The sequence below is a fragment of the Melospiza georgiana genome, chromosome 2, assembly GCF_028018845.1.
Source record: "Melospiza georgiana isolate bMelGeo1 chromosome 2, bMelGeo1.pri, whole genome shotgun sequence".
In the NCBI taxonomy this organism is placed as follows: Eukaryota; Metazoa; Chordata; class Aves; order Passeriformes; family Passerellidae; genus Melospiza; species Melospiza georgiana.
This window is the reverse complement of record NC_080431.1, coordinates 78,179,621-78,196,250: the sequence shown is the minus strand read 5'-3', so window position 1 is coordinate 78,196,250 and position 16,630 is coordinate 78,179,621. Positions and strand designations below refer to the sequence as shown.

Genomic DNA, 16,630 nt, shown 5'->3' with positions numbered 1-16,630 from the left:
TCTCTGGTACTTAAATGTGTAATCTTGGGCATTTATGTGAATAAATTTAAATGTGTTGATTAGAATATAGATATGCATGTGTTTGCATGCTTACAAGGCAGGAATAATACAAAAAAAAAAAATAGGGGAAATGAGAGAGACAAAGAAATGGAGGCATGCTCTTCCTGCTTGTTGTACATGTGAGTCTCCCAACACTGGTAAGCATCCACAATCAGAATAAGGTAGAGTGGCCATCAGAAAGTGCTGGTTTTATGAAATGGCCAAAATATTATACTTATTTTTGGTTAAATTTTCTAACATTTTCTCATTAAAAAATTAGCACCTGTTGGAACCCAGAGAAAACAAAACTAACCAAAGCCATGTCATATAAAAAGGCTTAATTTTGAAAATTCAAACATTAAATGCACAGTTTGAACAAAATTCAATGTTTGAATTGAAGCAATTTACCTACATCCCCTCTGCCCCAAATTACCATCAGAAATGTTAAAAAGGCATAGATCTGCTCACCATCTCCAGGATTCACAGTCAGATCATGGGTGTCAGCTAATTCGATTTGTCCCTTGGCCATCACCTGTGTAACAGAGAAATCTTCCTGGAATTGGTGTTTCCAGTGTTGAAAGGAGAAGGAATGTTCACTGGGTTAATTGTAAGAGTGTGAGCAACACCAAGAAGATGCTCAACAAGTGCCAGGCTGGAATTTACTGTGTCTTTGGAAATAGAAATATTTGCTCCTAGGAGCACCACATTGATCAAACACATCTTTGCTTTTGTACATATTACATATATACATCAGGTTAAAATGCATTTTGCCTCTAATCACACATAACTCTGGGAGTCATCTGCACATTTCTAACAATTTGGAACAGACTGGACACCATAAAGTCTCCTCATTCCTCTCTCAGTTGGTTTGTGAAACAGTGTGAAGAAAAATTTCACCAGGATTAGTTTTATAACTGCACTAAGTTGGGACAGGAGACCACAAGCTGCAAAGAATATGCTTGAACAAGGTACCTGAAGTCAGACAGTAGGCAATAGCCTAAATGCCTCCTGTAATTCCCTATGTAATTTCTAGTAAAAGATTCCTTTTGCACAGTCAAAAATGCTTTTTATTCAGTTACTTTTGATATGGAATATTTATTCCATAACACCATATTTCAATTTCAAGATGTGGGTTCCACATCTCTAAAAATGGAAGTTTCTCACTGTTTGTTTACCCGCTGTATGCACGTACTTAAAATCAATTTTCCCAGGCAAGTGAGTAAACTAGTATATTGTCCTTCCATGAATTGCTAGAAGTCTTGAAAATAAGCACATAGACATCTCTAGCACAAGTTTCTATTTTTTTTGAATACCAGCCTAAGTCCCCTGATGGTCCGTGCAGTCCACCAGAACTGAAGTATCTGTTTTATTGATATTTTTATTGTTATCCAAAGCTACTCTTGTCTTCTCTGCTAGCATCATTAAATGGGATAACCAGAAAAACAAATTTAGGGAGAAAGACATTCTATTTGGATATTCATTTGAATATTCCCGTTCTCCCAAAAGAGACTGACATGTCATTGTTTTGTCACAGTTCAATTAGTCTCTCTTCTCTGAACTCCAAAATGAACAAATTCATAGTTCTTAATGCCAGTATGCTACAGTCTGTTCCAGTTACTGTGGTCTCCCAAAATTCTGCACACAGGAGAGAGAGAAAAGAGAAAGATTAGCAAAGTGTATGTGGATTGCACTGTTGAAGGTTTCCAATGCTCTCCATCATTACTGGCCATCTAGCAGTGCTCTGGTTGCTCATCATGGAACACAGCTAGAGGCTACACACTACTTTCTGTGGCTGTAGATCAAAGTAACCCCAATTTTGTCTTACCAAATAATAAATGACAATTTTCTTCTGCTCCCCTATGGCCTCTGGTGTGAAGATATAGTGCACCTGGACCTCTGCTGAGGAGCCACAGCTTAGAGTCTCAGGCTTTGGCTCAATTTTGAGGAAGCTCTTACTGAGGGAGTAAGAGCGAGTCACTCTGCGCGTGGTATGCTCGTAGGACGGTGTCATCCAGTCACTGTCATAACAGTTCAGTACAGGTTTATGCTCTGCCTGAGAAGGAAGAATAAAAGGTTCATGGCCAAACAAATACAGGTATAAAGCCACATAAAAATCCACAGAAAAAACTCTGGATGTGTTCTGTATTTTGCATGCTTAGGAGATTGTGGATAACATGCAGAGAAGACAGAGAGCAGTGAGGTGACCCACCAAGAAACTTGCCTTACTTTCCAGCTGTCAGAAAAGACTGATAATCCATGGACAGACATTTTCCCTGTTGAAGAGAAAGACAGAGGCTTACCCCTGTCTCTGCCACTCACTCGGATTTCCAGGGAGAGTTCTGTGAAGCTGGTAGTGTCTATGGAAAACCAGGATTGTCCCTGCTCATCTGTAGTGTAATTCCCTTTGTATTTGTTTCCACCCACAGTAATTGTGATGGTTTCATTGGCAAGTGGAGCATCGGTGCCATCGACCAGCTTCACCTAACAAAGCAATAACAAACTTCAGGCTTTAGACTAGCAACAAAAAGCAATTGACAAGTAATACATCCTCTTCTCTCTTTTCCTCCTTGCCAGGCAGGATATTTCTTGATACAAGAACAAAGGAAAAGAATGTGGAAATGTGTGAGGCATGCCCTCTGGAATTGTCTGAGGGTACAACTAAGAAAATTCTCAGCAAAACAACCCAGTCAGCCCATGTGAATTATCTGTTAGTATCCTTAGTTCCTCAGTAGTTTTAACTCCCCCGGCCAGCTTCATTTGGGCCCTCCATCATGTATCACCTGCCTCTTGAACCATGTAACCCACACACCCCACGACCCCATCTGGTGAGATTGTGCACTTGTGTGTTTGCTGTGCCACTCGTTGCCCAGGGTCTCAGAAGTTCCCTACCGTCCCAAAGAGTGGGATTCCTGGTTTGTATGCATAGTCCAACAGGTCAAAGTGGATTTTGCTCATGGTGGATGTGATACCACAGGAGCCTGTTCCAGTCATCTCAATTCCTGCAACAGAGCACAGTAAAGAGGGATTATGAATGATTTTCTAGTCACATTACTCCACCTTCCTTGTATTTGCCCATTGCTCCTGTTATGCCTGCCATCACTTTGCCTTCTTTGTGTCCTACGTACCTGTGCCATCTTCTGTGATTTTGCCTTGTACCTCAATGCTCATCTCATATCCCTTGCGTAGGAGCTGAAACACCTTGGTCCTCACCACACCAGAAACACACCCACGAGCATCTGCCTAAGCGAGGGATTGGAGAGAAAATTGAAATTCTGTGAACAAAGTTTGTGCATTGAGGAATGAGAATAGATGCCCCAAACCCAACATGCTTGACTTCTGTTCATGAAATTCCAGAATTTCTTCAAGGGTTGTCTCCAAGAACTTGTGTTCAGCCTCTTTCCTAGTGTTTCATCCACATATTTTCTGTGTTCTGTGAGGTATCTGACACACAGTTTTCTAAGGGCCACACTGGTTTCCTTGTTAATTCCCTCCTGCCTTAGCTCTGTTTTTCTTCCAGTTTCTTCCATTGTCTTCTCTCTTCATCCTGTTGCTCTTTCTCCTGTACTTGACCCATATACAATACCACCTCATCTTTGTTCCTTGTTCTCTATACAGCCTTCTTGTTTTCTCCTCATCTTTGCTCCTTGCTCACAGTCAATCCCTCTCACAGTTAGAAAATTCCTTCAAAGACTCTTTTCTCAGTTTGTGGAACAATAGCAAAGACCTCATAGCTGGCAGCTAGAGGTTTGCCACTGGTTTCAATGGGGTCAGGTTTTCATCATCAGTTCTGTTTCCAGCTAAATGATCTCTCTGTTAAGAATGCCTTCTTCTGAGATTCTTTGCTTTTCCTTGGAGAGAATGCTATCTCTAATGCCCTACTCTCTCCCAACATATTTGATCTTTCTTGAGACAAGATGGCCCATTAACCTTCAGAAAAACCATTACATTTTGATCTTGGGACTCACCCGCCTAGTGAATTCTTCACACACAGATTCTGTTTCTTTTCCATAACAACTTGAAGCAGACTGAGAAAATTTCCGGCATACTTGGACATTCACCAAACCAGGAACGGGCTTCCCATAGGTGTACCTAATCACAGTGTGTTAAACAATGAATCAGATAGGGAGACAATCAGGCACAGTCACACAGACACATCTCCTTAAAGACCTCTGTGGATGATTTCCTAATACTTCTGAAAGGCTGACTAATCTGACATTTTAATGATTTCCATCACTTTCATAGTGGGATTCTTCCATCATCCATGGAAGATACATTCATCTTGTTCTAGGTGGGACATCTCTGCAGAAAAAGGTTGACTTTAGAAAATTATTTCAGCCAGGAGCATTTGTGTACTACAAACTGCTCAGGTTTCAGTGAAGAAATGGAAAGACAACCAGGTGCTCAGAAGGAGCAACTTATGAGTTAAAAATGAGAACACTGGGTTAGCATCATCAATTTAAATGATGTCTGAACTAACATCTTGGAGTATGGAGTATAGACAAACTCTAACTGAAGAAATGTAAAGACAGAAAGAGAAAATGTGAAATAAACTGGGAAGAGAAAAATGCAGATTTGTTTGACATAATCTTTTAAGGAACACAAGGAAATCCCTTCACTTTGAATGTTCAGGCCAAGCAGCACGTTCAGGACTGACAGAATGAAATAAGTGTTCACTACATGCCTTGGAAAAGTTTAAAAACCCTCCCTGAGCACTTCTTTTGGTCCTCAGCAAAGAGGCAGAGTGAAGAATAAGCAAGAGAGATTTACTGGAGCTCTGTGACTCACAGACCACAGACAGACACTGGAAGCTCGTTGTCCTTAATAGTGATCATCTTTGGGACCTTCACCAGGACCTCGAATCTGGGCAGCACTAGATGGGAGAGAGAAAGTCTGGTATGAGAAGAGTGAATAAGAGCTGTGTACTACACAGAAACCCAAGCATAGAGCCAGGATCATCTTCATATGACCCTCCCTGTGGTCTCCAGCATACATCCATATCCCTTTCATAGGTTTTCTGAGCCTTCACCACTGTTTGGGTTCAAAGGCAATTAAGGAAGGTTGTAGTCTTTACCTTGCTTTATTGGCAGCATGGGCTTATGTGGCTCCAGACAGCTGAGCAGATCCCCCACCTGAGTCCATTCACAAGGACACACTGGTCCTGTGTGGTGTCTTCACAACCTGCATAATTTGCAGGTGGGACTTAGAGCAGCATATTTGCCACCTTTGTAATTTACCACATTGAAATGCCCCAAATCATTGATTCTCTTGGCTCATTCTTACTGTTCTGGAGATGCAGAGTTGCTCCTAGGCTCACTAAGCTGCACCGTGGGATATCGTCCTGCATACCCACAGAGTTCAAGTGAATCTAGCCACAGATTCTCAGATCTATATTTTCAAGTGGAAAAGGTAGCACTAAAGCCCAATATAAAGGAGCACAAGTAATATATATATTTTTTTACTTTTTTTTTTTTTACATATTAAGTTACATCCCTCTTCCCACATTGCATCCTGCAGCCCTACACCTCCAACTCCTCATGCCCAGGACTGGAATGCAGCATGTAATGTCCTGCTTCCAGGTGGTGCAGCTGAGTGGTTTTTTCACAGTGCAAGGAAATAACAGCAGAGTGGGTGCACATCTGAGAAATGGGAAATAACCCTGGGTTATACAGTTTAGACATAAATTTGTCTCTAAGATGGGAGGCAAAGCTCAATATTTCAATCCCAGGGTGCACTAAAGACTAAAGGACAAAGGAAAGAAAAATCAGGTTAGGAGGAGGCTAACAACAGGACTTAACACCTTTAATTTTGTAGGGCATTCAGAATGGCCTTTGGGGGACAAGGAACAGGCCATCTGTCACCATGGCACATTGAAGCCTATAGCCTGGTTTGTGGTCACATTACTTACCATTCCTGACTCAAAGCCAAATAAGCCATCTCTCATGGACTTCAGTAGCAATCTATGGGCTGCATATTCCAGAAACAGCAGGTCCTGATCAATGGATCTGCTGTTTCTGGAATAAACATCTGGTCTTCATGCAGAGTTAATGGAGAGCCAGAAGCACTGGCCAATCAGCCTCTTCAAATGTGCACTACAGTCAGAATACACATCTATGGTCAAAATACACATCTACACCTGTGGTCAGAATACACACCTATGATCACCCAAGAAGCTTTGTTAGAGAGCTGAGGATTAAAAGGGTCCCTGCAGCAGCACATTTCTTCTTACTCAGTCTCTCCTAGCAGTCTTTTTGTATCATTCATGGGCTGTTCTTCAATCACAAGTTTTCTACCAAACATGTTTTCTAAGCTTTTACAGAAACAAGGAAGAGCAAAAATAGAGAGGGCTACGAAGACCACGAATGGAGAAAGAGACCTAATGCAGATGATGAGAGAAGCAAAATAGAGCCACCAAAATATTGTCATCTCTTACATTCATATTTAGTGCTACTTGCAACAAGCTGCTGGACTGGAATCAACTGAGACAAAGCCAGCTGAAATTGGTGCCACAAGCCATACACAGGAATTCTGGCATGTCCTGTGCTCCCCAGAGCACTTTGAGCAAATACGAGCTTGGGCAGGTTGCAGAGATGCCGTAAAGTCAGCAAACACTTCTGACACTTAGTGCTTTCTGGCTCCGCCGCTATGAATCCCATTGCCTGTTACATCCTGTCCTTGCTGTTCCAAGGAAATTCCAAATTGAGCAGTCACAGTAAAAGGCATTACTGTCAAATTCCTCTCCTTACCAAATTCCTCCACACTGAAGGAGTGCTCCACATGGGACGAGATGCTCTTCTGCACAACTATTTTGTAGAAGCCTTGGATGGGATCCGAGGTGAGGGGGAAGGAGAGCTGTGTAAAGCCTGTTTCTAGCTCCACCCCTTGCCACTGGTACACACGGTTCCTCTGGGGGTCCTGCAGGTGAGGGTAACAGTGTCACCAGACAGTACAGGAGAGTGCCAGGAACAGAGCAGTGCAGTGCCCAGTGTATGCACATCCCAGCTGGGAAATACCTATCTGTAATTATTCAACAGTCTGTGAGGTTCTGAAAGTACTTACCTGCCAATTCTGCATAACTTGGAAGCAAGAAAGCTTTTAAACACTTTTGTGTTGTCTCCCCCTCAGCTGTACCTGCAAAGGATGGGGCCAGGAAGCTAGGCAAGGCAGACTGGCAGGGTAACAGAAGGGAACAGAACTGGTATCAGAAATAAGTGAAGCACATGGAGAAAAGGAGGAAGTTTCAGCTTTCTTGACTGGCCATACAGCATGCAAAAGTTTTAGTTTTCTCCCGGCTGGAATGAAGACTGCTGAAGTACCAATAAACAATCAGCTGAGGAATCAGACACCTGACTTACCTACGGGACTGAGAAATGTACATGTATAAGAGTCCTAAGCCAATGGTCGGGTGGGGGAATGGTGACAGGAACAGAGGAAAGGAGGAAAGTATACTCCCACACAGAGGCATCCAGCTGAGAGCCCTCCCTTGTGTCTCCATGCTCCTAATGCTGGAGATGAAGTCTCACCACTACTACATTTGTGTATTGCTCATTATTAACTGACCATCAATAATTAATCACCTCAGCCCCAAATTTCTTGTAGAAGTCACTAAAACAGCACAGTTGTTCTGCCTAGTTTAATGCATCCTTGTACCTTGGCTGTCACAAAAGTTTATTTACTCTAGATAGGTGTGTAACTCAAGGTATGTGACTATGTGCATTTACTTCACTGAGATATTATCTCAGGGCTTAGGAAAAATGTGAGATGTGAGATGTGAGTGTCATTCTCCCAGCTGGAGGTCATCAGTCAGGGGGCAGAAGAGGGGGCCATGTTCCCAGAAAGCCAGCTGGGCAGGTGGCACAGTCAGTAAAATGCATCCCATGGCTCTGACCAAATTCTCTTCATCATCACGTTTCAACCCTGCTGAAAAGTTCACCACTTATTGTGAGGGACACCACTGGTCTTCCTCAGAAGAGGAATTCAAGAAAATGTTTACAGTGAATGTTTACATTTCAAGCTGGGCTAGTGAACTTGTTGCCATTCCTGTGATGTATCTATAGGGAAAGCCTGAAAACCAGTTTGTTTTCTTCCTCAGAAATGTGCTCTGTTTTTTTTTTTAATTACATAAGCAATAGGTCAGGATAATAGTTCAGAAGTAGCAGACTCGTACTGACTTCTGCCTTTGTGCTTAACTAAGATAAATTAGTGACAACTAGGGTGTGGATTTTCAGACATTTATTTCCTTAGAAATGCTGATGCTTAGGCTGTCACCTTTCTTCACTCCTGCCACTCCTTCCTTTGGTCCAGTCCAAATTTCATGCAATCATGTAGTAAACTGCACTGACAGATCTGATCTGGCTGAAGAAAGTACTCTAGAGTAATCTGGTGAATTTTCTGCCCTGGGAGTTCCCCCCTCCACAAGAGTGTCTTGTAGACAGCTGTGAAATCCAAACAAAGGGCGGTACTGGGCTGAGAAGGAGCACTGAGCAAGGGAGAGGGGATGGTGAAGATGAAGGACCTACATAAGCTGGTTTAAGCAGCACAGACAAACACCATGCTTTACAGACTAGAGCTGAAAACACAGATGGCCTTCCTAGGGATATAAAAGTGAAGGCTTCCATGGTATTGACACACACAAAGGTTATTAAATTATTCAGCTTGTTAGGCAAGGACATATTTCTGGAAGATGTATTTGTTTTTGCTCCTATTATTAAATTTCTGTGCTCAGTAAACTATAATCTTACTGAAAGGGAAGGGACCCCATAGGACATCCCTAACAAAAGGTAGCTCTGAGATGCTCCCCTCCACCTGCTAATCCACACCTCCCACTGTCTTGCTCTTCTTTTTCCCAATGTTCACACATCATCAGTGGCCCACCAGCTCTGCAGCTCTTTTTTGGAAGTTTGTTGATGGGAAGAGAGAATGACAGCACTCTGAAAAGAGGGTACAAAAGAGGGGCACAGCCTGGTTTTGGCCTACCTCTGTTGTGATGACTCTCCAGCTCTACACAGAGATGGTGCAGAATGGACACAGCAACCCCACACAGCAAGGAACAGTAAAAGGACTGACTACACAGAGCCCATTAATTGTGTAAACCAAAATAAATTTTGTGCACACTAATTTCAGGATCCGTCCATGAGCCCTCATCATAAGTTTTTTCAAAAGAAGATATCTCAAATAATAATTATAAATTTTGGGGTCTCATCTGAAAAAAGTGAGTGCTTGAATCATTGAAACATCCTTTCTATTAACTTTTGCCTGTCACTGAAGTTCAATAATTAAAAAAAAAAAAAAGCCAGACAAAAAGAACATGCTTGGGAGGACAAGGGATGTCTATTTATTTAATTTTGTTTCTTTGGTTTTGAAAGCTTATTTAACACTGGTCTCTAATTTCAACCACACTTGGCAGACAGAGACCCAGTTCTGACTGGGAAGACTACACTGCCAAGTGTAGTTCTGTTCACAGCATGACTTGTAATGGTTAATTAGTTTTCTCCTACAGCTCAAAGAATAATTATTGGAGCTTATTTTGATGCCCAGCGACTCAGCCTTCCTTTAACCAAAGGGAAAAGGTCACAGGCCTGTGATTTTTCCCTTGCCCTTCAGCCTGAAAACACTGCTGGGACTGGTTGCTCTGTGCCTGCACATTCTTCTGCAAATAATAATGTAGTTATCCACTCACCTGAACGTAGACAAAGGGAAACTGTGGGGAAAGATCAAAAGAAAATCAATGTTAGAAATATTAATCACACTGAATTATTTTGCAGATTTGGACTGAGGGGAAGAAGAACAAAGAACTTCTAAGAAGTCCTTTGGGTTGTTCCCTTTCTGTACTTGCTCTTTTTCCTTGGATCTTGGTGGCTAAGGGAATCTTACGATAATATTTTGGGGCCCTGACCTTTTGTCTTACCACTGTATGAAGATGTGATGAAGCACAAATTTTCAAAGAATTTGTCTGCATAAGGAATTGATTGTCAAATAAAACAAAAGGTGGGCTTGCACCCCTGGTCAGTTCCATAAAACCAAGATCTTGTCATGCTGCTCTCTAAGTGTGGGACTGCAGCCACTGCCAGAAACAACTTCACACCTGTCACTACCCATGCAAATTTGTCCCACACATTTTTTCAGTAATGACATCCCTGCCCACATGCTTAGCCACACACATTGATTTGCAAATCTGGTTTTAAACATCTATATGCTTCTGAAAAGGGGGATTTTTTAGAGGTAGAATGTGTCCTAGGATAGATTATGGAACAGGTAAAGCATGGTGTGAGAGAGTATCATATGCTTTAAAGGCTGTCTTCAGTGGTTCTGGATGATGACAGCAATGGTGTTAATTTACGAATTAAATCTCCTGGCTAACAAGAAGGAATTAAGGCTCTACCTTCTCATTCAGCGGGTAGAAGTCTTTGTCCAGAGAGACGATCCGAAACTGAACTGAAGAAAAGGAAATTCCACAGTTAAATTTGTAGCCATCCCAGGAAATGTTTCAATAATTTATTACCCAGGTTCATTCCAGGGATCAACAGGCTCTGAATTGAGATCTCTAAGTGATAGAAACAATTACTTCAGGGTCTTTCTCTTGCAGATAGTGAGGGGCAGATAAATTTAGAAAGATAATCAGGTCTTGGCTGAATTGAATTATCTCTTGGGAGTGCCTGTCCTGCTTTGTTGATTCTGGTGCAGCCAAGGGAGACTATGCTTTGCAGTCATCCCAGTTTTGTGTCTCTACTTGAGTAGAATGAATCAGAGCCTGTGCCTACACCTGGCTGAGATGCTGTGCCTGGAGAATGGAGATTAGGAATGATGAAAGTGCCGTGAACTAGACCTCAGCTGACAGAAATAAGATTTACTGAGTACTTTAGATCCCCCCATGAAGAAACCAGAAAACTTCAATACAAGTATGGCACCTCTGGAGAATGGAGCCCTTAAGATGTTTTGCTATGAGTCAATACCAGCCCAATTCCCAGTACCTGTCTGTCCAGGCTTGTAGATGGGTTTGTCTGTCTGGACGAAGACCAAGCTTTCAGAATTCTTGACCAGCACTGACTTGCGGCTCTTGAAGTGCAGTGTGTCCCCTGTCACCGTCACAGTGAGAAATGCCACTGATGTGCTATTGGATTTTGGGAGCTAAGGAGAATGAAGAGGATGAGTGTATTACTGATCCACCCCATTGAACTGAGCACTGAAGGAAGAAGTGCTAGCTGGGTCAGAAAGTTTCCTAAAGGGACAAAAATGACTCAGTGCAGGGAGCAAGAAAAAAACTATTGCCTTCCTTCATTTATATACTTTTCTTAGACAAATACTGAACCTGATCTTATTCTGTCACACGATTTATCAAAAAGAAAATTAACCCAGATTCATTAATTAGGGTATGGAACCTGTTGCTTACATTACTCACCAACCAGCCTTCTGCAGTAAAAGATTTGGAATAAACTCCAGAAGCAGTCATATGATTTCATGGACCTCACTGTCTTTAACAATTCCCCAACTTTTACAGTTTTCACTCCACGCTACTATTTTTTGTCTCAGGCTTACTCATGTCAAATAAACATGGGGCACATTCTGTCAGTCAAAGTTCCAAAATACTTCTCTAATGCAAGCATGCAGAGAAGTATCATGTGGGACACAGAATTTGATAATGGGGGAAAATTAGTCCTTGTAAAACTACCACAGTCAGTCATTCACATTGAGTTAATTCTTTTGTTCGACTTAGCTTAGGGGTCTCTGATTGCATTGTGTCTCATTTCTCGTTTCTGGACTGTTTGGATCTACTGTCCCACATTAATAAGCACAAGAGCCCACCCCATGAGGATGAGATACTCACAGAGAAAGGGATGCAGGTGAACACGTCTTTCTCTGACACCACGTCATCAATCAAGCTCCTGTTCTCCCCTAGGTACTCGAGTGTGGCACTCAGGGTCACAGACTCGTTCAGGTAGGTCAGCTGAACACAGATTTTCTCATGAGAATTTGTGTGGATCAGAAAGGGCACCAGCACCATGTACTGCCTGTGAAGAGAGGGAAGCAAGAAAGATCAGAAATGTGAAACAGTTTTAAGGCAACAGTATTAAGTGAAGGGAAATTAACAAATCAGCATGCCTAATCCATTGCCATCCCTGCGAATTGCAGTGCATATAACATGAGCATTCGTTTTATTTTGGGTTTATACATATTAAACGGTCTAACTAATTAGCCTAAAAGCAGGAAAATGCTTGCAGTAGAAGGAACAATTTCTATGCTAATGGAGAGTGCTTTACAAAGGATGTTTTGTTTGGCTTCACAGCAGGGAGTAAGGATGGTTTGAAAGGTTTCAGGCTGTTAATTGAATTTTGTATATCCCACAATCTCCTTTTGAGACTCAAAGGCATTAGCTAAAAACAGTTGAGGAAAAAACCCACCCACTTGTCTGATTCCTCCAGTGTTTGCCTATCCAGGTTTCCAAATCCTTCACATGCTGAGCAAAGATGTGAGTGCTTGCAGGTTGGGACCTTATTAAGATGAGCCCACAAAGGATTTTGGGGTGTAGTGTTTTATTGCACCTCAAGTGTACTTGCATCTTCAAAGAGCTTTGAGAAAGGTCCTTCACAGAGGACCCTTAAACTAAGCTGCTATTCAATAAAAGGGATCATGTTACTAATAAATCAAGTCATTAATTCACTCCTGGATTAATTGGTTGAAAGATAGGGCAGAAGGAGTAGGAACCAGTGAAAACCTCCAGTTTGTGTTGAGACCCCTGTTTTTCAGTACATACCTAAATGATCTTGGAAGTACAATTCTCTCATAATTGTGCAGGATAAGAAAATTCTAAAAATCGACTTAGATATTTGTGGAAAAGATTTTTTTGTATGATAGAACTGAGTAGCAAAAATAGCAAATGAACTGTTCATAAAGGGAACATAATAAGTGAGCTCCTACCACTCAGACTTGACCACTGTTGGTCAGCTTTGGAAAATTCTCAATCAGTAATAAGTAACTGACTGTCAGGAAGGGTTCAGAAAGGAATAGAGGACAAGTACAAATGCATCCCTCCAGAGCTACATTTTTGCCTGGGCTCTGAGCTTTCTGGGGAGTCCTAAAGCCATTGTGGAGGCAGTGGGATCCCAGCAGCTCCTGCATTTCCTTCACCATGAGGCAGCACTGTGGTGAAATGTAGTGAGGAGCCTGCTGGCAGCTCTGCTCAGCCAGTGCTGCTGCAGAAGCTGTGAAAGGAGGGAACTCCAGCCTCCCAGAGAGTGAGTTACAGCTTGTGACTCTCTGCTTTCTCCAGCGTTTCCTTTCTTCCACAACCCTCTTACCATGGCTTCAGCCCATGCTGCTTCCCCTATTGCCTTCCCCTCTGTCCCTTGTCAGTGGCACTGGCAATGTGACAATAACATCCAGTCTACAGAAAGGACAGCATGACCTAGTTTGTGGGGAATTTGGCCTCATTTCTCTTCCTGTTCACTATTCTGCTGAAGTTATGGCCAACTTGCAGAACTTCCCCTTAGGCCCGTTTCCCTGCCTTTGAAACAGAGATATAAACCATGCTGTTTATAGACCTCTCTTTAGGTGTTTGGGGATGTGTTGTTTAGAAGAGACAGATGAATTAAATCACCATGAGTGTTTTAAGCAACTGTGGTCACAAAACCCATGTACACACATTCCAGGACAAAAAGCATCTGGGCTGCCAAAAGAGACCTCAGCATGCAATGAGCTGTTCTGATGAGAGAGGCAGAGACTCTGACAGAGGCACACATCAAAGAGGAATGGGAGACCCCAGAGATGGAGGCTGAGGCAAAAATGGTGAGTTTGTCTCTACAGAGAAGGTAACACTGTAGCTGAAGGTGGAATAATGTCTGTCTGAGTATTGACTCTCAGCTGCTCACTAGAGCAAGCGCCCAGCCAAAGAAGGCATTGAACTTCATCAGCCCAAATCAATACCTGCCAATTAAAGTGTCATTATGGCCTTACACTTATGACCAAATGCAGAGTACTCCCAAGCATGTCCACTGCACTGTAAAACAGCTTACATGCACAACCAGAGTAGGAGAATAATACCTTTGGCTGCATTCTTCCAAAATAATTGAAATTTTGGTTACAGAGGATCTCTGGATGTCTTAAGCCCACCTTCCCTCCTGGAACAGGACTTTTGCAAAGGACACCATAGATGAAGTTTCTACCATCTGTCTGGGTCATCTGTTCCAGTGCTGCACTAATTTGATGAATATGTTTCTTTGCAATATGCAATCTGAGCCTAAATTGTGTCTCCTGTCCAGCTGGTCACCTCTGAAGCAGAAATAGCAGCAGCTATTTCTGCCCAAATAAGTGATACCCCCACTTGCATAGGGCACAGGGAGCAAGTCTTGGTTGGAAGTTTATTTTGTCTTCAGTTCAAGGGTTGGTTCCTTTCTGTGTTGTATGCAGCATCTGATCTATGCTGCACCCACAGCAAAACTACCTATGCTACCTAGCAGTTCACTGCTCAGAACTGCCTCCTCACTGGGCTCCTGCCTTCCTTCTGGGGACCCCAACAACACCCCTCTCTCTCTCACCTCTCTGCCTTTCTCTGTTCTTCCCTCCCAGAATGGGGCTCAGTTAAGGGACAAAATGCAGCCTACAAGAAAGATGGAAAGAGACTGTGTCCAAGGGACAGGACAAGGGAAAATGGATTCAAACTGAAAGAGACTAGGTTTAGATTAGATATTATGGAGAAAATTCCTTCACTGTGAGGCTGGTGAGGCACTGGCACAGATTGCCAAGTCAAGCTGTGGATAGCCCATCTTGAGATGCTTAAAGCCAGGCTAAATAGAGTTCTGAGCAACCTGTTCTAGAGAAAGGTGTCCCTGTCCTTGGCAGGGGGTTTGGAACCGAGGGATCTTTAAGGTCCCTTCCAGCCCAGGCCAGTCTATGGTTCTGTGCTCCCCACAGGTCTGAGCAGTATGGTTTCATTCCCTTTCCCCCTGATGTTGGGCAAGAATGAATGAAGATTACTTAATAACTTGGAAATCAGAAAACTGCAGGGGACCAGAGCCTGACCCCAAAGCAGACTTGCTTGGCTGATCCACCCCAGAAGAACCCAAACAGGGCAGACAAATGAGGGATTGATGGTACAGCATGAGTCAAAGGTCCTTCAGGCTGACCCAGTGGCAGCTTTACCTCTGACCACACAGCAAGTGGCAGCAGCAGTGCTGCACCTTCTGCCAGCCCTGGGGCAGTGCTCGTGGGCATGAAATCCCTGCAGCGAGCACCGCTGGACCAGTGCTGGTGAGAGCTGTGCCTCTGTCAGCACTGCAAGGGGAACCCAGCCAAGAAGAGAGGGGCTGCTCCCACCCAGACAAGAGGCTTCAGAGCAGCACTGTCCGGCGGGCAAGGCTGGGGTGGGCACGCCAGGCTCCAGCCTGCCCGTCCCGTGCCGGGCTGCCCCTCTCCCGGCAGATCCCACGCTGCAGCCGCGCTCCCGGGCTGAGCTGCCCTGGTGCGGGTGCCCGGGGAGGGTGCTGGCACCAGCCCCGAGCCGCAGGAAGGGAATCTAGGTCACAGATCCTCTCCGAGAACAAGCACATCTGAGGCTGCCAAGGGAAACAAACTGGCAGGAGAAAGGGGAACAAACTGGCTTGGGAAGCAACAGGAGAATGGGGAGAAGTAACTCAGTGATTGAAACAAGGACACTCCGGGAAAGGTGAGCACCTGGATCCCGGCATCATGCCCACAACATCCCAGGCCCTGAGAGGTTTCAAGGCAGAAACCTACTTGGGCAAAGGTATTGAGAAGATCCAGGTTTGGACTACCAGGGCAGGACTGTGGGCACTGTCCGCAGAGATTTGGGGAGGGTGGAAGGAGGCCATGGGCAGAGATGGTGGTGGGGAGGGGTCCCAGGGCTGGACAGCCGGGGGATTACAGGATGGGAGCAGGAGCACTGTCAGAGCTGTGCAGGAAACTCAGGGCTTGGTTATTAGTGGGAAGGAAACTGCAGGAAAAAGGGAGCACGTAGACCTCCCTCCCCCCTCCGCACGTGTAGCTTACGGTTCTGTGTTGAGAGAAGTATTTCCAGGAAGGAAGAAGAGAAGAAGGAGGAAGATGTTTGGTTTGCTGGGCAGCTTGTCCTTCCCCATGGTGCAGAGCAGGTTGTGCTGAGCCAAGCAGTGCTGCTGTTTTCCTGCACCTTGTAATTCCCCTCCACTCGGTGCTCTGTCAGCCTCTTTATAGCTGCTCTCTGCAAACAGCCCAGGGGCTGGAGGAGATAAGGGCTGGGGGCCAGGGCCCATCCGGAAACAGGGAGAGGCAGCAAGGAGGAGCTGGAACACAGGGACAGTATTTGGCCAGAGACTCTGCAAGTGGGGGAAGGGTATTTATTTGGGTAATGCTTATATTAGAAATCTTTGAATGATTCATACCCTGTTTTCCTTAACCCATCAGAAATCCACAGTGTTGGGGATGTGAACTGTGTTCAGCACATGGTAATATTCCCTGTGGGCAGCATCCAATCACAGCAATCTGATTTAAATTTCCACAATATTTCCTTCACAGTTCCTCTTTATCAGCACTTTAAAATATATTGTTTTGATTTGGATTGACTGACACAGAAGGTGAAATTAATAAGTTAACACGGGCCATC

At 43.8% G+C, this 16,630-nt stretch overlaps 1 protein-coding gene across 3 annotated transcripts in view; it reads right to left on the bottom strand.

The window, feature by feature from the left end:
- The window catches only part of LOC131080241 (alpha-2-macroglobulin-like), a 36,814-nt gene extending 20,549 nt beyond the window's left edge, over window positions 1-16,265 (bottom strand). For all 3 annotated transcript variants that reach the window (XM_058018402.1, XM_058018403.1, XM_058018405.1), the window contains exons 1-13: window positions 16,039-16,265; window positions 11,861-12,044; window positions 11,007-11,163; window positions 10,418-10,470; window positions 9,716-9,736; window positions 6,783-6,951; window positions 4,825-4,909; window positions 4,005-4,128; window positions 3,165-3,279; window positions 2,929-3,038; window positions 2,359-2,520; window positions 1,865-2,092; window positions 508-571 (exon numbers count right to left, since the gene is read on the bottom strand). In XM_058018402.1, the coding sequence (XP_057874385.1) occupies window positions 508-571; window positions 1,865-2,092; window positions 2,359-2,520; window positions 2,929-3,038; window positions 3,165-3,279; window positions 4,005-4,128; window positions 4,825-4,909; window positions 6,783-6,951; window positions 9,716-9,736; window positions 10,418-10,470; window positions 11,007-11,163; window positions 11,861-12,044; window positions 16,039-16,127 (1,561 nt within the window). In that variant the 5' untranslated portion in view covers window positions 16,128-16,265. The remainder of the gene's footprint in view (window positions 1-507; window positions 572-1,864; window positions 2,093-2,358; window positions 2,521-2,928; window positions 3,039-3,164; window positions 3,280-4,004; window positions 4,129-4,824; window positions 4,910-6,782; window positions 6,952-9,715; window positions 9,737-10,417; window positions 10,471-11,006; window positions 11,164-11,860; window positions 12,045-16,038) is intronic.
- Between the last annotated feature and the right edge of the window lie 365 nt (window positions 16,266-16,630).